We start from the raw sequence: 25,207 nt of genomic DNA, 5'->3' as shown, positions 1-25,207 counted from the left end.
ACAGTGGGTCGTCCAAGCAGAGACAGCTGTGGGCAGCCTGTCTGGGGCCCAAACCGAAAAATCTGCAGATGGGGGAGGAACCCAACTTAGGCTTGATCCCCCCTTTCCCCCGCCCCAACCCCAGGATCGGCCTCATTTTTCTGATTGCGCAACGCCAAGGGGGAGCTGGTCAAGCTAGGAGAGGGGGCAGAGGCTGGGGGCCAGGACTGCCGCGGCCCGGGAAGCTCCAGCAGCTGTCCGGCAACCCCCATCCCGTGCGAGTCCCAACCGGTGCCAGTGCGCGACCACGGAGCAACCCCCCCTCCTCCACAAGCAGCGACCCCCTCACGTCTGGAAGACGCCCCTCCTCCTCCCCCTCACTATCCCCCCCCTGAGTCCAAGGCCTGGAGGAGCTGTGGTCCCCAGAAACGGCAGACAGGAGGCCTGAAGGCGCCCCGCCCCCGGGAGCGCAGGGGAGAGGAGCGAAGGGGAGGGGAGGAGAGGGGAGGGCCGGCCGGGCAGGAATGCTCGGCGCAGGAGGCGGGAGGCGGGCGCGGGACATGTGAGGGCACATCCCGCGAGCTGCCGCCCGACGCGCAGACGGCCCGGGGAGCGAGCGGGCGAACGGGCGAGAGCGGGCGGGAGGGCGCGCAGCAGCGGCGGGGGCCGAAGCCCGGCGCGGGAGGCACCGGGCGCCGGCCGGGCCGCAGGGAGAACCGGCGGGGCGCGCCGCGGCCCCGGCCCCGCGCGCGCCCATGACGGCGGCCGTGCTCCGGGAGGGCGTGTTGGAGAAGCGGAGCGGCGGGCTGCTGCAGCAGTGGAAGCGCAAGCGCTGCGTGCTCACCGAGCGCGGGCTGCAGCTCTTCGAGGCCAAGGGCGCGGGCGGCCGGCCCAAGGAGCTCAGCTTCGCCCGCATCAAAGCCGTGGAGTGCGTGGAGAGCACCGGGCGCCACATCTACTTCACGCTGGTGACCGAGGGCGGCGGCGAGATCGACTTCCGCTGCCCGCCCGAGGACCCCGGCTGGAACGCGCAGATCACCCTGGGCCTGGTCAAGTTCAAGAACCAGCAGGCCATCCAGACCGTGCGCGCCCGGCAGAGCCTCGGGACCGGGACGCTCGTGTCCTAGACCGCAGGCTAACGTCTTCGCTTCCCGCGGCCATGGACGCGGTGTCGTGGGTCGTGCCAGGTGAGTTCTTGGGGTCTGAGCCTTTCTTTCCTCTTGCCCTCCCGTCTCCTCTCTTCTCTTTCCCCTACAGAGGAAATGCCCGCCCGCCCCCCGCCCCGCACCGTCCCCCCCCACCCCAGCATGCCCTCTCAAAGCTGGCCGTCGTAGGGCCAATGGGGAGGGAAAGCCCAGGAGTCGACCCTGGGGGCCTGGGCCCGGGGCCAAGAGCCGGCCTTCCCCCTGGGGCGCCGGGCAGGGGTCCTGAATGTGCCCGCAGTGCCTGAGAGGAGGGTGGGCAGGATGCGCACCGCCCCCCCCAGGTCGGTTCTGCCCTGACTCAGGTGGAAGAGGCTAGCAGACCAGACCTCCAGGCGGCTGGGCCTCCACCCCCACCAAGGCAGGGCTCCTGGGCTGTGGCTTTCAGGGAGCTGGGGAGGGCGGAGGGGGGGTGAGCTTGCCCCCCCACCCCTTTCTGCTGCGACGACGCTCGTCCTGGAGCTTGACGGTGGGATTGAGGCAGGAAGACGGCCTCCCTCAGTGGCAGGGTTCTCAGGGTTGGGGACAGAACCAAGGAGTCGTAGCTCCCAAGGTGGGACCTTGGTGGGAGCTGGGCTGGGCCTGGGAGCTCCACTACCTGTTCTCAGTGGTGGGTTTTGGGTCCTAGGGCTGAGCTGTTGGGAAACCAGGAGATTTGTGGGGTGTGCAGGCCAGGCCACTGGTGCCGAGGAGGGTGGGCCTGTCCACCTGCCCCAGAGTGCCCGCCATGCTGGCTGGGCCGAGAAGGGAAGCTGGAGGAGGGGGTGGGGCCGGGTTTGTGGTCAGCAAAGCTCAGGGGAGGGACCAGGAATAGAACCTAGAAACTGTGGCTCCTGGCCCTGTGCCGTCTTCCCCAGATGCCGCCCCCTCCCGGGGGAACCGGGCGCAGGTTGAGGAAGGATCTAGGTGTCGTTTCTCCCCTGGAAACCTGTATCCCCCTCGCCCCACTACCACCACCCTCCTGCCTCTCCCTGTCCCGCAGCTTCTCACCTCGCCAGGTCGGGTCCATTGAGCCTGGGGGTCGGTGCTCACGCCCCCGGCCCTCCTGTTAAGTGCCTCTCGTGGGGCAGTGCGGGGTCACTGAGAGGCCAGGCAGGAGGCAGACCTTCTGTCCTTAGAGCTGATCCCCTTTGATCCCCCAGGCCTCAGAGGCCGGGAGGGACAGCTTCCTGCAGTGATGACAGGGTGTTGGACAAATGCTGTTCTCTCCTGAAACGTTGGAGCAGGTTGGGAAGCTCTGGTACAAACAGCCCCTGTGGCTACTCGCCGCCCCCGTGTGTGCCCTGCCCTGACTGCTGTTCTTTCTTGCCAGCTTCCATGCTCCCTTTGGCTCGCGGGGTGTGACTGTGCTCCGTTTGGCGAGGCAGAGGCCATGGACGCGTGGAGGAGGCGTTGGAGCGTATTAGGGGCGGCCGGGGCCAGGTAGCAGCAGGTCAAAGGCCCCGAGGGGCTGAGGATGAAGATGCAGCCCCCGGGTACTCAGACTCCCGCTCAGGACCTTCCGGCCACCGGCCTGGCCTCCGAGATCGTGATGGAGAGCTGCCATCCAAGCCCCCTCCCGCCACGGCCCTGCGTCTCTGCTGCAGACTGTGCACCGGCCCCCCGGCTTGGTGCCGTGCCCGGAGAAGGGCAGTCCCCCGGGGGCGCCGAGCCAGCGCCCCAGGACTCGGGAGGCCGGGCTGGCGCTCAGAAGAGGAACCACCTGGGCTCGCCTCCGGATTTACTTTGGCGGGGGTAGCTGATGGGTCTGAGGCCCACACCTGGGGGTCATCTGCTGCTTGGGTCCTTCTGGGACCCCCACCCATCCAGGCCTCTCTTTGCACAGTTCTTTCCCCCTCCTTCCCCTCTTCCCCCACTGCGGTACTAGGCCTGGAGGTGGTGGGGGGGTGGGGGGGTCAGCCATTACCATTTCACACCCGTCCACAAATGCAGATGCCCTGCAAGGGGCAGTGACCACACCGTTCGCTCGCTGAGTGGAATTCTTCGCCCGCCGCTAAGACCTGGTGCTTGGAGTATCTGTCCTCACCCCACTTTCCCAGTCCACACCCCATCCTGCAGTCTCCAGCCTGGGGAGGGAGAGACCCTGCAACCCAGGGAACATGGACTCAGAGGTCCTAGGGGAGGGGCCGTGAGGCCTGCACGGGCCCACTCGGTCTCGAGAGACGCCCCTCTGCCTGCTCTTCTGGGGGGGCGGCTCTGCATTCTGGGTAGGGCCTGTCTCTGTCATTTACACACTTGGGCCTTGTACATTAACACCGTTAAGTCTTCTCTACGGGATGGTTGAAAAGGAATAATTTCAGTAGCGGGGAAACCGAGGTACAGAGACACAGCTGTCCTGAGTGACACAGACACTGCCGATCGGGTAACCCACGTCCGGCCTCCCCTGTTGCCAAGTGGCGGCTGCCCGGCAGGGGCGGGGAGGCTGAATGTCCCCTGCAACGAGGCGGGGTCCTTCAGTGCTTCCAACCTGTTCGTTCCGCATCAGATTCCTCCTGCTGTCCGATCACGATCTCTGTCCTTTGTCCCCGTCCCTCAGAGTCCTCTGAAGCTTCTTGCTTATCTGATATGTGAACTACATCTTACAATCAAATAAGAACTTACCAGTTACCAAGGAATTTTTACAGATCTCTCATTTATGATCTCCTTAGGCTGCATACCCAGCCCATGATGGCAAATAAGCATCGCCGTCCGTGCCAGCTAGTGTGCTGTGATCAATTGGTGATGTCTGCCGTGAGCTTTGGGAGAAAGGTGGGGAGGTTGGCAGCTCTTGTATATATGTGTGGGGAGAGCATGGTGTCTGCCACTGTTTCCTTGATTCACGCTACATGAGAGGCTTAGCTTCTCCATCCTGCTCTAAAACAGCAGCCTCTAAACTAGAATCCTCAATAAATAAATAAATAAAAATAAAATAGAATCCTTGCTCTTTCCATCGAGCCCAAAGGTGACTTTGGTGATGGTGATGGTGAGGATTCAGGGAGGCGTCCAGACACTCAGACACGGGGGCGTGTTTGTGCGCAGGTGGAATCAGGGTGCAGGACACACTCATCCAGCAGACATGCCAATGCCTCTTGCAGCCAGGTGCTGCGCTGGGCGCTGGGGCGCGGAGATGAAGAAACACCTGATCTGAGCCAGAGCCCAGGGCGAGGAGGTACCTGCTGTGCCGGTAGAGGGGTGTCAGCGGCACAGGCGGTGTCCTTCTGCCTGGCACTGTCCCGTCCGCAGCGGAGCCTGCAGGGGTGGTTCTGGAGTTTGGCAGCTCAGGACAGCAGGGGGCACAGCCAGTGTGGGATGTCTGCGGGGGCACACACGGTGCAGGGGGAGAGCGGGCTCCCGACTCCCGACCCTCCCTGCTTTTTGGGAACAGCCAGCCCGTTGGTTCCAAGGATGCTTTGGTTCCTATCCAAACCCAGCTTCAGCTGCTCCCCTTGCTAGGAGGTCCCAGCCCCCGTGAAGGGGGTGCTGCCGTAGGACCCCCAGCACCAGCACAGACCCTCGAACAGACTCTCAGCAGACACTAGTGCCGGTGGCGGGTGTTGGGAGGGGGATAATCGCTCGAGCCCCGTAGCTGCTTGGAGGCGCCAAGAACTCGCAGCACAGGGATCGGGACTTGCGGAGTGAGTCTCGTTTTTTAAAAGATACGTGGCCTCTCTGGGGTGTCTCTCTGCTTCCTGGGATCAGGGGTGTCCTCTCCACTCTGGCAGCTGAGTTTGGGACAAGGAGCACAGGCCCTCACCCCAAGAGTGCTCGGCTGGACCACAGAGCAAGGTCAAGGTCTCCTGGGGGCACAGAGGCCCCGACAGTGCCAGCGGACATGCACGAGATGGAAAAACTTCGCTCAGTTGGGACCCTGCCGTGAGGCCAGGGCGGGGCAGTCGCCACCATCTCTCCATTTGCCTCGGCGGCCACGGCTCACCCCTGCCCGATCTCTGAGTCATCAATGGGAAAATGAGACGGGGCAAGTCCCAGCCTGGCGGCAGCTGGGAATCCACTGAGGCCGGGTGGGGAGGCGGGGGAGAAGGGCCCGGCTGGCCCTAGTCAGGTGAGCTGGGCTGGGAGCTGAGGCTTTGGCAAGAGCCAGCCTGTTGCAGGGAATGGGGACGAGTGCAAAGAGCTGCCGGAAGCAGAGGGTCTACCGCAGGAGGGAGCGGGCATCGCGCCCGTGACCCTGGAGTCTGGCCTCTCCCGGAAGCTGGGGAGTAGAGGCACCTTGGCGGCCAGGCGCAGGGACCCCGGCAAGACTCTGATTCGCTGTGCGCAGGGCTGCCAGGAGGCTGTACTGGGAGCCCGGGCTGACCTCCTCCCAGCCACCTGAGTGTCCCGCCCAGGACGCAGTTCATCCTCCCGATCAAAACCTCCCGAGGTTTCCCCGATGCACAGGAAGGAAGTCCCAGCTCCCAGGAAGTGTGCCCTCCGAGGTCAGGGCTCTTTCCAGTGCCCGTCCCCACAGTCCCCAGCCGGCGCCCCTGCATGGGAAGCGCCAGGTCCCAGGACTAGCTGGGGGCCTTTGCTCAGCCCACAACCCCGCCATGGGGAGCCTCCCTACTCGGTCCAGGCCAAGGAACTGCTCTCTGCTCTCCCGTCACCACGCTGCCTGGCGACAGTCGGTCACTATGTTCCTGCTGCCTCTGAGTTCCTGGGACAAGGCAGGCGATTCATCATCACGACTGCAAACGGTAACCAAGCTTGCTCCGTGGGCACTGACCCACGATCAGCACAAGGGGTCGTGGAACGTCTAGCCGCTGAGGTTTTACATTCAGAAACTGAGGCCCAGAGAGGTCATGTGACTTGTTAGGAGTCACACAGCGGCTGACTGGCGGAGGAGCCAGGATTCGACTGGGCAGTGGACCTCTAGATGTGTTCTCTGAATCCACACCAGACGAGTACTTCTCCCAGGATGAGCGGGCGAGTGACAGAGTGAGTTTGCCCGTGATTTCCTGGGGAGAAGGGAGCTCACAGGCGGGCACTGAGAGTATGCACTGAGGCCTGGGGGCCGCGTGAGGGCCGGAAGGGACCCTCCACAGACTCAGGTGGAGGAGGCTGCAGGGGTGGAGGGGTGACTGCAGCCAGGCCTTGAAACAGGAGGAGACACAGGGAGGTGTCCCCGGGTTGGGAGGATCTGTGGGTGCCCACAGGGTCAAGGTTGGGGCAGGATCCCCTGCAACAACGGAGGGACCCCGGGTCGGGGGAGGGGCATGAGAACGCTGGGGACAGTGCCGGTCCTGTGTTGGCCCAAATGCTGTTTGTCTCATCACCTGGGTACAGGGACCCCATCCTGCAGGGACAAGGGCTCTGGGCTCAGCAGACGTGACCCCGTGTGGCAGCACCCTGGTCCCAGAGCCCCACAGGTAGGGCTCACCCCCTGCTGGGGCGACCGACCATCCCAACTTGCCTGGGACTCTCCTGGTTTTAGCACTGAAAGCTCTGTGTCCCCAGAAGCCCCTCACTCCTGGGCACTCTGGGACCATTGGTCACCCCCCTCCCAGCCCTGCCCAGGGTCAGAAAGCCTGGCCTCTCCCACCCTCCCCGTCTCAGCAGTCAGCTCCGCCCACAGCCCTCGGCCCTGAGAAGGGACCACGCAGAGTCCCGGGCTGTGAGCTACTGTGTGATGGCCCATGCGCTCCTCCGGCCCCTACGCTGGCGCCAGCAGACTTTTCTGCCGTCCTCAGAGGACGGTCAGGTCCCGGCTGCAGGGAGGAAGGAGAACCAAGTGTCCTCCGGGCTCTCCAATCAGCTCCACACCTGCTGCACCAGTGCCGAGCCTGCGCCACCTGCCAGGTACTGGAGCCAGAGCAGGCGGACTGAACCGGGAGGAGGGCTGTGCGGTCGGGGCAGAGCTCTGGGGGTGGGGCGGGATGCAGGGAACGTTTCCAGTGGTCTTTCCAAGGGGGTTAGGGGTCTGACTCTCAGTGGGCGGGGAACGCACAGGGGAAGGCCTGCCCTGGGCAGAGTTGCCAGGGCTGGAAAAGGTGAGGTGGCACAGAGCCTGGGAGCACAACAGGTGAGCACAGAGGAGGTGGCTGACTTGGAGCCCCCGACCGTGATCTCCGCTTCTGTCTCCATGCAGTGGGGAGCCCACCTCAAAGCCGCTGTTCTTACACACACACCCCTTTATTTTATTACATTGGAGAAAAATGTGAAAGGACAGAAAATTATAAAGAGGGAAACAAATATCTCTGTGTTCCCATCTTTGAGAAAATCTTTGCTAGCATTTTGGTATATTTCCTTCTACATTTACTCCTATGCAAATATATACATAATATATAATTATATATGATTTGTAATATGTAATTATTTTCACACATGGGTCATTATGTGTATTATATCTTGATTTTTTTATGTATTAATATATTGTGTTATGAGGCCATGACATTAATTTTTTTTTTCTTTTTTTTTTTTTTTTTGCGGTACGCGGGCCTCTCACTGTTGTGGCCTCTCCCATTGCGGAGCACAGGCTCCGGACGCGCAGGCTCAGCGGCCATGGCTCACGGGCCCAGCCGCTCCGCGGCATGTGGGATCTTCCCGGACCGGGGCACGAACCCCTGTCCCCTGCATCGGCAGGCGGACTCTCAACCACTGCACCACCAGGGAAGCCTGACATTAAATATTTTAATGCCTGTATATTATTCTATTATGTTTATATTATTTATTTGACATTCAATCCCTCATTCGTTGGATCCCCATGTTTTTTTTTATTTTTCCTTTGTTGTATATAAGGCTGCAACGAACGTTTGCCTATTTAAATCTCTGCGTCTGGGGCTTCCCTGGTGGCGCAGTGGTTAAGAATCCGCCTGCCAATGCAGGGGACATTCGAGCCCTGATCCGGGAAGATCCCACGTGCCATGGAGCACATAAGCCCGTGCGCCACAATTACTGAGCCTGCGCTCTAGAGCCCGCGAGCCACAACTACTGAAGCCTGTGCACCTAGAGCCCGTGCTCCGCATTAAGAGAAGCCACCGCAGTGAGAAGCCCGTGCACCGCAACGAAGAGTGGCCCCTGCTCGCTGCAACTAGAGAAAGCCCGTGCGCAGCAACGAAGACCCAACACAGCCAAAAATAATAAGTAAATAAAAATAAAATAAATTTATATATAGAAAAAGAAATATTTAAATCTCTGTGTCTCTGGATTTTTTAAAAAATAATTCTTTTTTTAATGTAAGTTTTATTTTTTTAAAAATCAAAGTATAGCTGATGTGCAATATTATATAAGTTACAGATGTACAATATAGGATTCACAATATCTATTTAAAGTTATTATAAGATATTGGCTATATTCCCCGTGTTGTACACTGTGTCCGTGCAGCTGATTTATTTTGTACATAGTAGTTTGTACCTCTTATTCCTCTCCCCCTATTTTGCCCTTACCTTCCCTCTCCCCCGTGGTAACCACTAGTTTGTTCTCTGTATCTGTGAGTCTGCTGCTAGTGTTATATTCTCTAGTTTGTTGTACTTTTTAGAGTCCTCATATAAATGCCATCATGCAGGTCCTTTAGGAGACTTCTTAGAGCGGCACGGCTGGGCCCGCTGGAGAACAGGGTGGGTGCCGGTGAGCTGCTTCAGAAGGGCCGGTGGTCGCAGAGGAGGGAGACCTGGGGGCAGGGAGATGGGTGTGGGGAGCCGTGGGGGGACTGGGAGGGGTCGGGGAGACGGTGGTGAGACAGCAGCCGTTTAGGAAATGCCCGTGTGGGCAGTGACTCAGGTCACCCACGAGCAGGTGTGCAGGTGGCCGCTGACCACCAAAGCGCTAATCATAGCCGCGAGGCCGTGTCTTTTTGGCCACGCTACTTGGCTCCCATTAAAACGGAGACAATATGGTCTACTTCCTGGATCCCTGTGAGACGTGGTGGAGAGAGTGCCTGTAAAGGACACAGCACACAGATGGTGCACACGGCCGTCTGTGAGCACAGCCGCGTAGAAATCCTCCCTGCGACCTCGCCCACCTGATCCGCATTTGGGGGGAAGCCGCGTGTAACTAACGTACTCAGGACCAACATCGAGCCCTTGGGGTGCAGCCTAAATTACACACAGGCTCTGCCAGACTTACCTCCCGTCCAGACGAAGAACTGCCACCAGGAAGAGTGGAAGCAGGGGCCCAGGGCGGGGGTCCCAGGCCCTTCCCACTGCCCCTGGGGCCCCCTTGGTTAGAACGGGGCTGGAGAGAGACAGCAGGTCAGTATCTGTCAAGATTCCTCGTCATTAGACTGAGCTGCGCCGCCGCGATCTCCACCGGCACCGCTACCGGGCTGCGCTCCAGTGGCCCAGAGCCCTGCACACACACGCACACACGCATGCACACGCACATGCACGCCTGTCCCCCTGCCCGGGAAGGGAGGGCAGGTTACCCACCACGCCTGAGTTCCCAGAGCCTGTCGCCCACCAAGCCCAGAGGAGAGGGCAGGATGGGACCCAGGCCAGCCCTGGGAGCCTTGGCTGACGCCCTGTGGCGAGGGAGGTGGGCCTCCGCGCTAATCAAGATGGATAAAAGGACTAACGGAGCTCAGAAAGCGGTTCGAACACCAGCGATTAGTTTTACTCGACTGGGGTGGTCGGGGCAGCCGTTTAGAGCTTTCAACTATTTGTGCAAAGGGAGACGTCAGACCCCATGCTTTCCCCACTTCCAAACCACGAGTGACAGCATGCATTCCCCGCTCCCGTGGGTCCAGCCGCAATGGTCTGTTTCTCCAGCAAGTCCCCTCCCAGCAAGGTCTCTGGAAGACCCCTCCCCCGTCCTCTAATCTTTGTCATCACCCTGTGTTTCTACCCAGGCCTCTGAGTCTCCAGGAACCTTCAGATGTGATCTTGCTGTGTTATCACAACAGCCTGTGATATTGGACTATTTCCTGATAGATGCCGTGGTGAATCTTGGGCTGGGGGAGAAGCGCTTGGGGTGCAGGTAACGCAGGGCTGCTGTGCGGGCCTCGGGGCTTGGGGTCCAGGCGCCTGGTGGAGATTTAGTGAGTGGAGTCTGCTGAGTGGTGTCTCACACACACACACACACACACACACACACACACACACTGCGAGCTCCCATGCGTTCACTTAGCCTCAGAGGCCGGGGTCCTGGCTGCAAGGGCGACCTCATTCCTCCACTTCCTGTGTCTTCCTCAGACTGGTGCTCGCCTGTGCTTTTCTTTGCCAGATTCCATCTTTATCAAATACGTCCTGCAGAAGGGGGTCCACATGGGCAGTTGGCCTTGGCCACACTCTTACTGCCTGGGGTCGGTTTTCACAGATGGAGACAGAGCAGGTTTTCACAGATGGAGACACAGCAATAATCCTCTCTTTCTCCAGGAACACTGCAAATAAATAGGGTCAGGACACACAAGTGGGCACATAGTAAAACGTCAACTCCTGGGCCGCACTCTGGCGGGCGCGGGTTCCCTGAGCTCTGCTCTCTGCCTGGAAGCCCTCCTGCTCTGGTTTCTCAGTCAACCACCACGTTCTTCCTGAGCCCCGCGCTCCCACTGATCTCGCCGGTCCCCGCTGTTCCTCTGAGACCCAGTTTGGGAGTCCCGGTGGCAGTCAGACCCTAAGCAGCGCCCATTGTCTCCGCCCCCTGCAGGGCTTGTGTGGACCCCGCCCCTCGAGAGCGACGGGCCTGGTGAGCACGGGTTGTCACGTCTGCAATTAGGGCCACGTGAGATCCCGGCGCCCATCTCACTCATCGCGGTGCTCTCCCTGCCTCCTTTCGACGAAGGAAACGTCCGTGTTGGATGGGCCCACGTGGCAGGACTGAGAGTGGCCTTTGACCAACGGCCCGCAGGGACCTGGGTCCCACCGGCGACCATGTGAGTTTGGAAGCAGGTCCCTCCCGGTCAGACCTTGAGACGACACCCCCTCCTGGCCGACAACTTGACTGCTGTCTGTGAGACCCCAGAGCAGAAGGGCCGGGGGCACGCCCGGATCCCTGGCCCTGAGAAGCTGTGAGATGATGCACTGTGTTGTCTACACCACAAGTCTGTGACGATTTGTCACTCGGCAACAGATAACGAAGCAGATGCTGTCGTCAGGGCTCTCTTCTCGCCCGGCTCTTCATACACTCACTGCTGTAGCCTCGGTCTGCTTGTCTGCCTCCACCCTCCCACCCCGGGGTAGGGACCACGTTCTTGGTGCCTTTCTTCTCTGGACTGGCCCTGTGCTTGGCTCACAGGGAGAGTTCAGTGTTTGCCTAGTGCCTGAGAGTCTAGAATCTCCTGAGCGGATGCCCTGGGCTCGGTCCAGTGGTCCTGGGGGCCGCGTGAGGAGGCTGGGGCCTGGGGGTGAGGAGGGGCAGGTCTGTTGTCTCCCACGTGGGCAGCGCACCTTCTCTCGCCAGCCTGTTTAGCCCAGGACACCCTGGAATGTTTCCAGGCCGGAACGATGTCCTTGGCCATTTAAAAGCATTATCCGTATGGCGGAGAAGACAAACTCCTTGAAAAAGATGTTCTCCAGCACAGCAGAGAAGACGAGCTACTTTGCTGGGAGCCAGACGAGGCACCGGACTCCTCGTGCCACCGGGCAAGGAGGACGCAACCAGCAGCCTCCTGTGGCTGGTGTGACAAGCGACCACACACGTGGTGGCTTGAAACAACAGAGGTCCCTTCTTTCATGGCTCTGGAGACCAGACATTCGAAATCAGCACGGGGCTGATGCCTGGCTGGAGTCAGGGCGTCGGCAGGGCTGTACTTCGGACAAGCCTACGGACAAGAATCAGCCCCTGCCTCTTCCAGCTTCTGGGGATCCAAGGGTCCTTCGGCTGTGGCCCCATCACTGCAGCCTCTGCCTCTGTGGTCACATTGCCCCCTCCTGCTCTGTCTGTAATCCTCTGTGTACCTCTTCTTACAGACACATGGCAACTGTTACAGCCCACCCGGATAATCCAGGGTCGTCTCCACATCTCAAGATCCCTAACGTGGTCATGTTTGCAAGGTCTTTGCCACGTAAGGTAATATTCACAGGTTCCAGGGCTTAGAATGTGGACATTTTGGGGGGCTATCATTCAGTCTGCCTGGAGGGTGTGCCCAGGAGGGAAGAAACTGAGGCACAGACCATATTCTCCTATTCTTAGCATCCTATTCTCACCCAGCAAGTGAGGCCCGGAGTCTGAACTCCCAGACCGACTTCCCTGCTGCCAACGGCTGTCCTCACATGAAGGGAGGTCAGGACAGACAGGGCCAGCCCTGCCTTCCCGTCCTGGCATCTCCCTGCTGTCTGCCCCCCACCTCCCCTGGCACCTGCGTGGGAGGCCCAGCCGCACAGCCAGGCTCTTCTTTTCCTTTCCCCAAGAGCAGCATCTCTCCCCAGGGCAGGTGAGGTAGCCCGGCAGAGGCGGAGGCTGTTAAGTCCCCCCCCAGACCGCCCACGCCCATGGGAACACCTGGGTCCCAGGCACATGCTGTGGACGTAACCCTCCCCAGGCCGGCTGACGGCTCCCTGGGCCTGGGCCTCTGCTCACGCATGCGATGCTGGCAGACGGCCCCAGCGCTGTTTCCTGAGGGACTTAAAGCTGCCCACCCTGCCAGGAGCCAGGAAGGGCGCGGGCGCGGCTGGCGGGGACCCTGGCAGGAAGGGTGTGCCCGGGGCACACGCGCCTCCTCTTCGGTCACCACCAGCACCCAGAAGGCCTTTGTTCAGGACTGAACTCTGTCGCGCCCTGGGAGGAACTGTGGACCGGCTGGAGGGACCCATCCTGGCCCCTCCTGGCCCCAGAGTGGGGCTGCTGAGATCTGTTTGCTCAGCCCTCCCTCACCAGTGTGTCTAGGGAGCTGGAATGTGCATCTTTGGCAGACAGTAAATCCTGTGGAGATGACCCAGGGGACGCTGAAGGTTCCAGCTGTCCCCAATCATTTTCCCTCCCCACCTCTCTGTCGCTGGATCCACTGGGAGAGTTATAATGGTCTGAAGGGTGTGAAAATGCTTGGTGAAGTTGGGACACTACCGGCCACGGGGACCATTATTATTAGTCTCCAGGAGCTGGACCAGGACAGCCTCATCTCCAGGTGGCTGGGGAGGCTGCCTGCTAGCACGTGGACCATCGTGACGGTTTCTCCGCTGTGTGGCTGGTGAGCCGGTGTCACGGGGCTTTCATACCTACCATCGTGTTTGATCTTCCCACCGCCTGGAGCAGAGATGAGCCCTTCCCACTTTGCAGATAAAGAAACACACTCCGGAAACTCTGGGTCATTTGCTCAAAATCACGTAGCGCTTGCCCGATGTTGGGTCGGAACTGGGGTCTGTGGGCCGAGAACGGGCTGGGGCAGAGCAGCAAGGGGACGCTGGGGGTGCCAGGGAGCAGGGCCGCCAGGAAGAACAGTGACAAACACTGAAAGCGGGGCCAGAGTAAAGGATGGGAGTTTGCGTCCCTGCCTGGGTGACTTAGGTGGGCGGCTGGGCTATAATTACATCTTACTGAAGGCTAACGAGGGCTGGGACTCTGCTGGGTGCCCAGCAAGAACTGTAAATAATTCAATTAGTAAAGCAGCAAAGGAACACGGGTGGAACAGAGGCTGTGAAGACAGGGTGGGAGCTGAGGTTTTCGGGAGGGAAGGGGCCGGGGGCGGAGTCACCACGAGGAACAGAAGTGCTGGCTGGGCCCCGTGCTGGGGTGGCCCCGGCGCTCCGGGGGCAGGCGTGCGGTGTGAGCAGGCCACGGCCGCTCGGCCTGGCCCCATGGCCCTGATCTGCCCTTCCCGGAGTCACACGAGAAAGACAATAGTCCCAGAGAGACTCCTTCTGGGGACAGGACAGGCGGTGCCAGGCTGCCCGGCAGGACAAGGAACCCTTGTGCGCCCTCAGCCCAGATCCTTCTCCCCCCTCCCTGGCCTTGGGCGGTGGTCGGAAGTTCAGATCCTGGGCTGGTGGAGGCTGGGAGCTCACGCCAGGGGCCAGTGCTGGGCCGGGTCCCCTGGAGGTCTGGGCAGCGAGCCGGAGGGGCAGGGGCTGGGTCCTGGTGTTGCTCGAGGGGGCCTGCCTTGACCAGAGAGCGGCCTGATGCAGCCCTTCCTCCTTGGCCCTCACAATGGCCCTGGACACAAAGGGGAGGAGGCTTAGGCCCACCTTACAGATGAGAAAACAGAGTTCAGAGAGGTGGAAGGCTCTACCCGAGGCCACCCTGGGGTTCACGCCAGCGCTGCTGCGGGGACAGGACCTGGGTGCCTGTCTGAGTGTATCCAGAGGCGGAGGCCATCTGAAGGGTGGGGAGGAAGCCCTCCTCCCACCCATGACTCCACCTTCCCTCTGCTTCCCCTGCTGCCTCCACCTGGCCAGGCTCGGCCTCTGGGGCCCAGGCTGAGCCTGCAACACCCCGGAGAGGGGGCCAGGGTCCCAGCCAGACAGCTCTCATTTACTCAGCTTTTCCTTGAAATTCCACACACTCTGGGCGTTTGGCGGGAGCCTGGAATGCTCTTCATCTGAACAATCTGTCTTTCAGGGCGCCTGCATCAATCACCCCATTGTTCCTCCCGTTTCCTGGACCACTCAGGCTGGGGGGCACCCGGCGCTGGCGAGGGGGGCGCCCCCTGGTGTCCCCATCTGCAGGCACTCATTGCAGTGCCGGAGCTGAGCTGGTGACAGCGGCCTGAGGGCATCTTCCGACCTCTGGGAGGGGAGAACCCACGACGAAGGCGGTCAGGCGCTTCATGAAGAAGGGGTGCAGCTGTGAGAAAGGACACTCCCGGGGTCCAGGGCCAGGGTTCAGCCTGAACTGCCCCCAACATCTGTGCGGCCTTAGGTGACTCAGCAACCTCTCTGGGCCTCGGGGGCCTTAGCCGTAAATGAGAAGCTATCCTGGGGCTGGCGCACACGGTGCTGCAGTCATGGGCGGGGCCTGGAGACAGTGCACATGGGGCTGCAGTGGTGGGCGGGGCCTGGTGCACACGGTGCTGCAGTCGTGGGTGGGGCCTGGAGACAGTGCACATGGGGCTGCAGTGGTGGGCGGGGCCTGGGGCTGGTGCACACGGTGCCGCAGTCGTGGCTGGTCTGAATCCCAGCTCTGCCACTTGTTGGTCAGGTGTAGCCGTTTGCCTGGACGAGCCTCAGTTTGTTGCTCTGTAAAATGAGCTTAATAACAGCCACTGCTCATTATTTGTGGAAGCCGTATTTGCAGATCAGCCCACTTGCTAAAATTTATTTGTAACCCCTGATCACTACCCACGGGGCCTTTATGGTCACTCACGTGCAGGGGGGTGAAAAGTGTCACCTGCGGCACACGTGCCCAGCTGGCGTTAAGCAAGACGACATCTGCCTCCAGGTTTCCGTCTCATACTGTAAACAAGTATCTGGTGCCGCGGTTTTTGCATATTTGTGATTTTGTCGGTGATCCCGGTGTTTAAAATGGCCCCCAAGCTGATGCTGCAGGTGTCCTGAGCTCAAGGAAGCTGGGACGTGATTTTTGGAGAAAACACGTTAGACGGGCTTCGTTCGGGTGTAAGATCTAGGGCTGTTGGCCACGAGTTCAATGTTAATGAGTCTTCGGTACATATTAGATAAAGTGTCTTTAAACAGAAATATACATAAAACAAGGTCATGTGTTGACAGGTTGGTGAAAACGCTGTGACCAGAGGCCCCCAGGAGCCCAGCCCTGTGTGTCCCAGGCGCCATGGCTCAGGGTTTGTCAGGTGAGAGTTCGGTGATGCTGGAACGACAGGGATCAGTGGCAGGTCCCGCAGGTCCCTGAAGCCCTGAGGCTTGGCTGTGTCCGGTTGGCCAGTAGCTTGGCAGTCATTACTGGTCCATGACGCCGGAGTCCACAGGTCCTTCTCCTGACCTCTGAGCCTCCTGTGGGGTCAGCTGCCTAGACGTGGGACCACCCGCCCCCCACTGCCAAGGGCACACATGGGACCCCACCGCCGGCTTCGCTCAGGCCTGGAGCTTCCAGGCAATGCTTACTCCACCTGGTTTCAGCACGAGGCCCTCAGAACTCTCGATGCCCACAGAGGCTCTCCTCGGACGTTATCTAATTTCATTCTCGCGACAACCCGTGATGGCAGCCTTTTTAAAAAAAATTATTTATTTTTATTTTTGGCCGCGTCGGGTCTTCATTGCTGTGTGCGGGCTTTCTCTAGTTGCGGCGAGCGGGGGCTACTCTTCGTTGCGGTGCACGGGCTTCTTGTTGCGGTGGCTTCTCTTATGGTGGAGCACGGGCTCTAGGCACGTGGGCTCAGTAGTTGTGGCACGTGGGCTCAGTAGTTGTGGCTCGCAGGCTCTAGAGCGCAGGCTCAGTAACTGTGGCACACGGGCTTAGTTGCTGCGCGGCATGTGGGATCTTCCCGGACCGGGGCTCGAACCCGTGTCCCCTGGATCGGCAGGTGGATTCTTAACCACTGCGCCACCAGGGAAGTCCCCATGATGGCAGCTTTGCAGTCCCGCTTTACAGACGAGCCTGAATTTCAGGGAGCCTAAGTGGCCCGTCCAGGGTCACCTGGTCGGTGGGTCAGTTCTGCAGAGTCAGGAAGTTCCCTCCTCCAGGCTCCCCTGTTAAGACTTCAATGCTCTGGGCATGGTCAGGGCCACACCTGCTCACGGACACTTTAGTGACAATGAAGGCATTGAGGTCCCCAGGAAACTGGCAGAGAGCCACGAGATCAACGTCTGAGCACCCCTCCCTCTGCCTCTGCCTCCGCCCCGGGCAGGGGGCTTACAGCCTACCCAGGTCACCCCACGACTCTGCCTACCCTTTGCCTGCAGTCCTGGTGGGCTGAGTCTGCAGCCCCACGGTCACCACGGCTACCTTCCTACACGTGATGTGTAACCCCCATCCCCCCTCCCACCCACCCCTCCCTCCCACGCCTTCTCAGTGAGTTTAGTTTTTATCTGGTTAAATTAAGAGTCTTTACATAATGTGACCATGTAAATACTTTTCACAGCAGAGCCAGCATAGTTTATTATGATTAATATCCCCGTTTTCCAGCACCACGATTTTCTCTGAAGCTGAGTTCTGCCTTGTTTGCATTTGCTGGGTCGTCTGTGTGTTCACGACTAACGAGCTTCCGTTTTTCTGGTGGCAGAGAGAACTCAGTTCATGGGAACCCACAGGGGATCTGGGAACGTTTCCTGCTCCCCTCCCCCTCTTTCCTTTTCTTCCATGACTCCCCCGCCCCGCCCCTGCTCTAACCTGTGCTGGTCATGCTGGTCCTTGGCCACAGCTGCTGGTCACTGGGTACTTCCTCCCCACCGACCTGGGACTTCCCTTTGCCTCTGCCCTAGTGACTCCCTGTTCCCGGCACCAAGCCCTCCCCTTCTGCGGGTTGTCCCTTCATTTTGGTGAAACCCAGCCTCCAGCAGCTTCTTGAGAAAACAGACAGGAGGACTCTGAAGCTTCGCATATGTAAAAACATCTTTCCTCCGCCCTCCAGGTCGGTTGATGGTTTGGCTGGGCACCTGAGGCATTCTGGTTGGAAATCTCCCGTAGGATTTTGGAGGCATTTCCTATTGTATCCTGGTTTCTGGTACTGCTACCGAGAGGCCTGTAGCTGCCCGAGTTTTCAGGCCTTTGTGTGTGACCCCTTTTCTCTCCGGAAGCTGGTCTGGTCCTCGGGTTTTTGGCCCTCGTGGAGCTGGGCTCATCGCTTCAGTTCTGAGAGGTGTGGGCTCAGCGTCTCTGGTGACTGACTCCTAGGCTGTCTGACCCTCCATAGCTCCAAGTAGTAAAATACTGGGCCCCCTGGATGGGCCTTTCATTTTCTTATCCTTCCTGATCAATTTCTTTCTGCACTTTCCGGAAGATTTCTTCCACTTCCCCATCCAGCCCGTCTACTGAATGCTTTATGGTTGCTATCGTGTTGCTAACTTCCGAGGGTTCTTTTTACTTTCCGAGTGTTCCTTTCCTTTTTTCTAAAGCATTCTCTCCCATTTCATGGACACGATATCTCCTCCATCTGGTTTTGAAGTTTTGTTCCGTTCCTTGCATTTTGTGCTTTCCCCAGATTAGTTTTGAATGTTTTAGTTCCCTTCAAGTCAGCCGTTTTCCTCAAATATCTGGCGGTCCCTCAATGTTCATGTATACAAAGGAATCGGAAGCACTGAAAGGCCGTTGGAAGCTCTGTGTGTGGGTGCGGCTGGGGTCCTGCGGTCTAACTCCAGGGATCCCGCGGCCTCACTGCAGGCCTGTCAGACGTCAGTGCTTTCCTCGGGATGGTTGCTTTTCCTGGATCCGAATCTCCACCCTCTTGCCAGGGCGTCTGAGGCTGGCTGCCAGCGTTTCCGGAGCAGAAGTGGGAGGGGTGGCTATTAGCCCTCCGTCTGTGAACTTTGCTCCGTCCTCTTGTTTTCAGTGTGATGCCCGTATCCTGAGCTATGCCTGCGCCTGTGTCATTGACTGTGCCGACACCCGCTGTCTTCCCTGCCTTCTAGGGTATCCTGCTGATCTCGTTCTACCCACATCTCTTTATCTCCTCCTCTGAATTCCTTCCCCTGCCTGCCTTTGCATGTCCGCCCCCTCGGGGTGTCATCCTCCCCCTGTCTCCCCCCTCCCCCTCTTCTCCTATCCCCACACCCCGCCCGTATTCTCCAGGCCTTAGCTGGATGCACTGGTGATTCCCAGTCTGCCTGTCCAGGTACCATGTCCCCCTGGATCTCTGCGCCGGGATATCCACCCCCCCACAGCTACCGGCCAGGCTGCTGGTCCATCCACTGAGCATCTTGGGTGCCGTTTGTCCAGTGTGGACCTCGTCAACTTCCTCCCAAACCAGCTCTTCCTCTGTGATGTACTTCTGCTTCCAGTTTAAGGCACCATCCTGTCGACTGAGCCGATTGGTCTAGATTCTTTCCTTCACCCCCCACGGCCTCTGCCCCTCACCTCCCAGCACACAGCCTCGACAGCTAGAGCTGAAGACCATCCTCCTGACGGCCTCTTGGATCTGTTTTGCTCATAAAGAAATGTTGTCTGCCATTCCGGTAACAGCAGCCTCTGCAGCCGGGCCCCCATGCTGCGCCCTGAGGGGACTCAGGATGGAGCAAAACAGGATACTGGCCCTAGCGAGCTGAGATGCCTATCTCAGGAATAATTTCAGTGAGCCCAGACTCTGGCATCTTCCCATCCATAGAAAGGTCCCCAAATATAACGTAACTCCTAACTTTTAGGTCGTGTGGTTTTCCTCCTTCGAAGTGTCGTCTGTTTCACGGCACTGCTGCTGCCTTAGTTCAGGTCCTCCTCGGCAGCCACCCTTATTATTATTATTGTACTGTGGTATTTTATATGACTTATAGTTAAATTTTTCTATATTTGTTTATTATCATTATTATTGTAATGGCCTCTGAACTGGTCGCTTGGTCTCCAATTCTTCCACCCTCGGATCCAGCTTTTATTCTGCAGTCTGCATGAGCTTTCTAAAATTCACATCTTCCTGTGTCACCTGGAAGTTCTACAGCGCTTTAACAGACCTCTAGTGAATGCACGGAGTCCAGGCTCCTTGGCACCTGGGGCGCAGACCAGGTCTGGGGACTTGTCATCACCCCACAGCCACTCCCACATCACCTCCTGCTTGTCCCAGCTTAGTCCTTTACGCTCTAGCGAGAGCAAGCTGCCTATATCCCCCCCCACACCCCCATGCATTTTCCTGCCACCGTGTCTGCTCAGACCACCCTGGGTCTGTAATGCCCTTTCTCCTTGGTTGCCTGACAAACTCCGATGTTTCCTAAAAACGCTGGTCTCCTCTCAGAGAATTCATCACACCTCATCAGTACTACAGTGAAGCACATATGGTACTGAGTGTTATTACAATTGTTTGGGGAGCTTTTTATATATTTGTGTGGACAAAAAAGCAGGAGGTGAAGGCTCCCGTCTGTCTAGATTTTAGTCTGAATCATGAAGAATTCACATTTATGGAGGTTGGGGAGAGGATAATAGGTGAGGTTTAGCAAGTGTGCGCTTCACCCCGGGCGGGACCCCCTGAATTGTTGTGAGGCGATTGTCCACGGGGGAAGGTGTTGGTGAGAATGAATAGCATTTTGTCACAGGCTCTGAAATACCGTGGTTCCCTGGCCTCCATGCTGCTCTGGAACCTTAATATCCTCAGCGTAAAAGCAGCAGGAAGTTTCTTCATACCTTTGCGTCTTAGGCATCAGAAAACGCCCACTCCCTGCAGACCCCGCTCAGCAGCGCCCTCTAGTGCCGGCCCTTCCCCTGCAGCCCTTTCTCAGCATCACCCGGTCACCCCAGAGAGGAGCCGGGCGCAGGAGTCCCCTCTCTGGAAGGATTGTGAGTCCTTGGGGACAGCTGTGTACACACGACTGGATCGGACCCCCCACCCCGTGTGTCCTAGACTGGGTTTCGGAGGGTCTTGGAGCCCCCAGCCTTGGTGTGCCTGTGAACGTGGATGACTTCCGAATGACGTGTGTGAATGTTACGGATTGCAAAACTTTCCAAAGGAAGTTCTAAGTCCCCCCAAAATAAAGAACCCCTTAACCACTTAGATCCTCAGGGGGACTTTTAGACGCAGGTACCCTCACGTTAAGGAAGGTAAACCACTGTCAAAGCAGCTACATGGGGGTCACAGTAACTGCACTGCAAACGTGTCTACCATAAGCTGTGTTTGTTGGTCTCCGGGTTTAGCGCTGGGCTCAGCCCAGCTCACCTGCGCGGACACGTGTGGACAGCAGGGAAGGCTGAGCGGGTGATGGATTCGGCCCGACTGGGGACGCCTGACTGTGTATCAGCGGGGTGGGTGGGTGGATGGGGAGGGATGAAGTGTAGAGAAGGAACACAAACGACCGTGTGTACGTGGTCGCTGGGTCACGAGTAAGTCTCTCTCACACACACACACACACACACACACACACACACACACACACTCACGCGTCCCGTTGCGCCCTCTGGTGGCGATGAGGAGAACTAGAATTTAGGCAGTTTTCTCGCCCAGAAGGACTGAAGTGAAAATCCCAGTTTCATGCTGTTCCTTATCAAAGTCTCCCTAACTTTAAGGCACATTTTGTGAAACCACAAAGCCACAAAATCCCCAGGTTAGCCATGGTCAATCCACACACAATAACTTGGATGTTAAGAATTTCTTAATTATTCCTGTTTTTGGCTGCCACTAGACAGGAGCAAAAATCATACTTCACTTTTTGTTGATCATTTTTCTATTTTTAAGCTTTATTTGATAGATAAAATAAATTAATCAGGATAATAACAATAATAATCTGCTAAAAACAGAACAGTGGTTCTCACACTTTTGGAGCTCTAGACCCCTTTACTTTACTGAGGGCTCTAAAAATCTTTTGTCGGTCATGATTACCAATATTTACCATATTAGAAATGGAAAAAAATTTCAATATTGATTGAGTTATTTAATAATTATAATAATAAGCCCATCTTACATCTTATTATGTAAGCCCAAATAGGTTTACATAATAAGCCTGTGTAACATAAAATATTTTAAATAATGTTATAAATAACAAATGTATAAATACAAATAAAATACATTATCATTAGTTACTATAAATAATAGTTTTAATAATAAAATTACAAAGCAAAAATATCTAATAAGGGACTTCCCTGGTGGTCCACCTTACGACGGCAGGGGACAAGGGAACTAAGATCCCACATGCCACGGGGCAACTAAGCCCGCGTGCCGCAACTACTGAGCTCGCGCCTCAACTAGAGCCCACGTGCCGCCAACTACAGAGCCCACACGCTCTGGAGCCCGCGCGCCACAACTAAAGAGAAGCCCGCACGGTGCCATGAAAGATCCCGCATACTGCAACTAAGACCCTACGCAGCCAAAAATAAATAAAATAAAGAAATAATAAATAAATCTTAAAAAATATATATCTAATAAAAAGAGTGGCACTGTTTTACACTTTTACAAATCCCTTTAACGTCTGGCTCAATAGAAGACAGCTAGGTTCTCATATCTGCTTCTGAAGCCAATCTGTTGCAATATGTTTTGTTTGAAGTTCACAAAAAGTATTCAGACTTCCACAGATACGTAGTTGGAAAAGAGAGAAGTAGAATATTTTAATCACCTTTTCAGAGAATTGTGAATACTCTTCTTGGGTTACTGCATCAAAACTCAACAGGCGGGAGTTTCTTGAAGGTTAGTTCCAATGTGGAATCTGAAACCATATCAATGAAGTCTTCATTCTTCAACGAAGTTGCACGAACACCCACGTTTATCCTGCACTTTGAACGGATCTCTTACCGGGGTGATGCTGTAACACTACTCATTGGTCATTTGGAAGACGTGCAGATCTTCCCAATGTGAACACAGTTCACACATTACACAGTGAGTCTGTAAACTTGCATTCTTTGACATCACTGCCAATCTTATCAGAGAAGTCTACGTATTTGGGAAACTGTCGCGCTCACAACGGCAGATACAGATTTCCCCAGATTTGCATTTGCTCCTGAAAGTTTGAATTTTTTAATGGGCAGCTGTCTCCCTCGAGGTGACAGGCCCACTGTATTCCCTTTTGAGAGACAATCTACCACCATTGAAGTCCGACTAACTATAGTTTTCAATCAAGTTAAAATGACACGCGAAAGTGGCGGCTTCCGCGTCCTCACACCTGCAGGCAGGCAGAGGACCAGCTCCCCGTGTACCAGCTGGATGCAACAGAGCTCCCTTAGCACTTTCTTCTGCCTCATCGAGGGCACTGTCACGTGAAACTGGCTTTTCCTCAGTGAGCGCGTCGTGGGCAAAGAGTCTGCTGCCGCGACCTGGATTCCTGCTGTGGCATCAGCAGGTTTACCTGTGCCTGCCTTTGCTCCACCTGTTCGAAAGTCCATGATGGGGAAGAGATGGGTCTGCCGGCAGGATCAGGTTCCCCTCTGCCCTGCTGGTTTCCTCAGCCTCCATCGGGGTGCAGGTCTGTGTCTGCAGCATCGTGTCCCCTGCTGGACCGGCCAGGAGCAAGGCGAGGGCAGGACTCTGGGCTGTGGACCCTCCTACACACAACCCCTCTGACAAGGAGAGGAAACGTGGGTGGGGGCCGTGAGCGGACCTTTGGCTGGGTGTCTGCACTGGCGGGGGGGAGGGACACACACAGAAGGGGCCTCCGCTTTCCCGAGGCCGCTCCCACCCCTCTGCCCCAGTGTGGAAAGTGCGGGACCCCCGAAGCCGGCCCCAGAAGGAGGTGCGGGGCTCTGGAGAGGTCATCTCGCTCTGGGTGGGTTTTGAGGGAACTTCCTTAGAATCTCTGACCTTGAGAAGGCCCCTCTCTAGCCAGCTCCGCCCCAAGGTGCCTGCAAAATCCTCCTGGGGTGAGCGTGGTGGACAGAGAGAGTGCACGGCCCTCTGCTGCGTTGGCACCCGTGTCCCCGCGGCACTCCTGGCCCCGGCCTGGACGCGAGGTGGAGGGGGGTGGGCATAGCCCACGGTGACCTCTGAGGGCTCAGTTTCACATCCACAAAGGCCCAGCTGCCCAGCTGCTGTCTCTATGTCTGTCTGAGCTCATTGTTGGAGCGGAAAACGGTTCATCACCTGTGTCAATGTCAGCGAGAGTTTGCGGCTGCCCCTTCCTGGGGGAGGGGGCAGCTGGGGCCTGGACACTCCAAGTGCCAAGAGCTTGAGCGAGAAGCTTCCCAGTCGACCCTTCCCCCGGGCCCCTGGCCATGGGCACCCCGACCATATTCCAGGACCCCAGGAAAAAGCAGGATCCCTCCTGAGCCCTGAGAGGCGAGTTCCTGCACTGTCTTTGGTCAGAAGCTCCTCTCCGTGTTCCCGTCGGTCCTTTCCTTTGCTCCATGAGCACTGATTAAGCACCTACTGTGTGTCAGGCACTGTGCCGGGCGCTGAGCATACAAACAGGAGTACGACGTGGGGCTGACACTCAGGTTTCTCCAGATGATGAAACAGATGACGTCAACGGGCTAAGTGCAGGCAAAGACGGATGCACCGGGGGGAGGAGGGCTCCTAGTCCGGTCAGGGTGGTCAGGGCAGGCTTCGTGGAAGAGGCAATGCTCCACTGATACTTAGAGGCGGGTGGGGTGAGAGAAGGGCCTTCTGAGAAGCATCTGTGGCTCCAGGAGCTTTGAGAAGAGGGTGTGTGGAGGCGGGGAGGCTGAGAGGAGGCCACAAAGGGCGGGCGAGCCCCCTGCGGGGTTTCCGTTTCATCCTGAGGCCACGGCTGGAGGAACTGGGGACGGGACCGTGTCCTCATTTTAGGAGGGTGGTTCAGGTGGCCGCAGGATCCCGGAGAGGCTGTAACGAAGTTGGCAAAGTGGGGTGGCTGAGCAGAGACGGCAGAGGGCAGATGGGGGACTCCAGGCAGGGAGCAGGGCAGAGCTCGGAGCTCCGCTGACCGTGGGGCGGGGGTGGGGATGGCCCTCAGGTTTCTGGTCTGGCGCCTGGGCGTGGCTATGCCATTTTCTGTGCCGTGGTGACCAGAGGAGGGACAGGGGCCGAAGGGACGTGTGGAATGGCCGCTGGGCACGCGGGCCTCACCTCGGGGCCCCCGGGCAGGGGATACAGATTTAGTGCCAGGGAGGCTGGAACTCTGTCCCCACTGACTCACCCTCCCCTCTTAGCTCTGGGACTAAGTTCGTCCCTCTGACGAAGACGGAAATCATTTCTGGGAAGAAGGACCAGAGTGAAAGCGGTGAGGGGGGTGTCAGGGCACCCAACAGCACCCTCTAGGCCCGGCGTCAGTGGGGCAGGGCCCCAGGCTTGCTACGGAACCCCAGGCCTGGGTCAGTGCCTGGGGTGCAGGGGGCCTCTCGCAGGTATGATGAAGGAATCAACGAGCGAACGATGGTGGGGAGTGTGGGCACCCCCAGAGTTCAGGCTTTGGAGAGTCGGGGGCAAAGGCAGGCGATGGGTCAGGGCAGTTCTCGGCTGGGCTGTCTGTGCCCGGCTCATGGGCTCCGTGGCGGGCGGCAGGCGGGCAGCGCAGGCTGAAGTCCAGACCTCCAGCCCCGGGGTTGAGTCTGCCGGGGAGGGGAGGTTGGGGTTGCCGACTTGGTTTACCTACAGGGGTTCTTCAAGTGTGGTCCCCAGACCTGCAGCTGCAGTAATATCACCGAGACCTTGTTAGAAATGCAAACTTCCAGGCTCCACCCCGGATCTGATGAATCAGGAGCTCTGGGCCAGGGACCCCACATCTGCATTGACCAAG

The 25,207-nt window shown here is 57.8% G+C and overlaps 1 protein-coding gene across 3 annotated transcripts; it reads left to right on the top strand.

The window, feature by feature from the left end:
- The first annotated feature begins 547 nt into the window (after nt 1-547).
- On the top strand, nt 548-19,417 carry PHLDA3 (pleckstrin homology like domain family A member 3). Of its 3 annotated transcripts, none has more exons than XM_033416001.2 (3): nt 548-1,166; nt 9,943-10,070; nt 10,740-19,417. In XM_033416001.2, exon 1 carries the CDS (start codon nt 735-737, stop codon nt 1,104-1,106), a length of 372 nt encoding a protein of 123 aa, XP_033271892.1. In that variant the 5' UTR covers nt 548-734; the 3' UTR covers nt 1,107-1,166; nt 9,943-10,070; nt 10,740-19,417. The 3 variants fall into 3 exon arrangements, 2 of the variants coding, with proteins under 2 accessions (XP_033271892.1, XP_004285449.1); XR_007470818.1 differs by lacking the exon at nt 548-1,166 and adding an exon at nt 2,494-6,095; XM_004285401.3 differs by lacking the exons at nt 9,943-10,070; nt 10,740-19,417 and adding an exon at nt 2,494-3,796 and having other exon boundaries at nt 551-1,166.
- Nucleotides 19,418-25,207: the final 5,790 nt, after the last annotated feature.

The sequence above is a fragment of the Orcinus orca genome, chromosome 1 (assembly GCF_937001465.1).
Source record: "Orcinus orca chromosome 1, mOrcOrc1.1, whole genome shotgun sequence".
Taxonomy (NCBI): Eukaryota; Metazoa; Chordata; class Mammalia; order Artiodactyla; family Delphinidae; genus Orcinus; species Orcinus orca.
The sequence above is the reverse complement of the archived record's forward strand: the minus strand, read 5'-3'. Positions and strand labels throughout refer to the sequence as shown.

Bases quoted from the DNA above. Each gene is read 5' to 3' on its own strand.
- PHLDA3 (XM_033416001.2), top strand. From the start codon at position 735: ATGACGGCGGCCGTGCTCCGGGAGGGCGTGTTGGAGAAGCGGAGCGGC.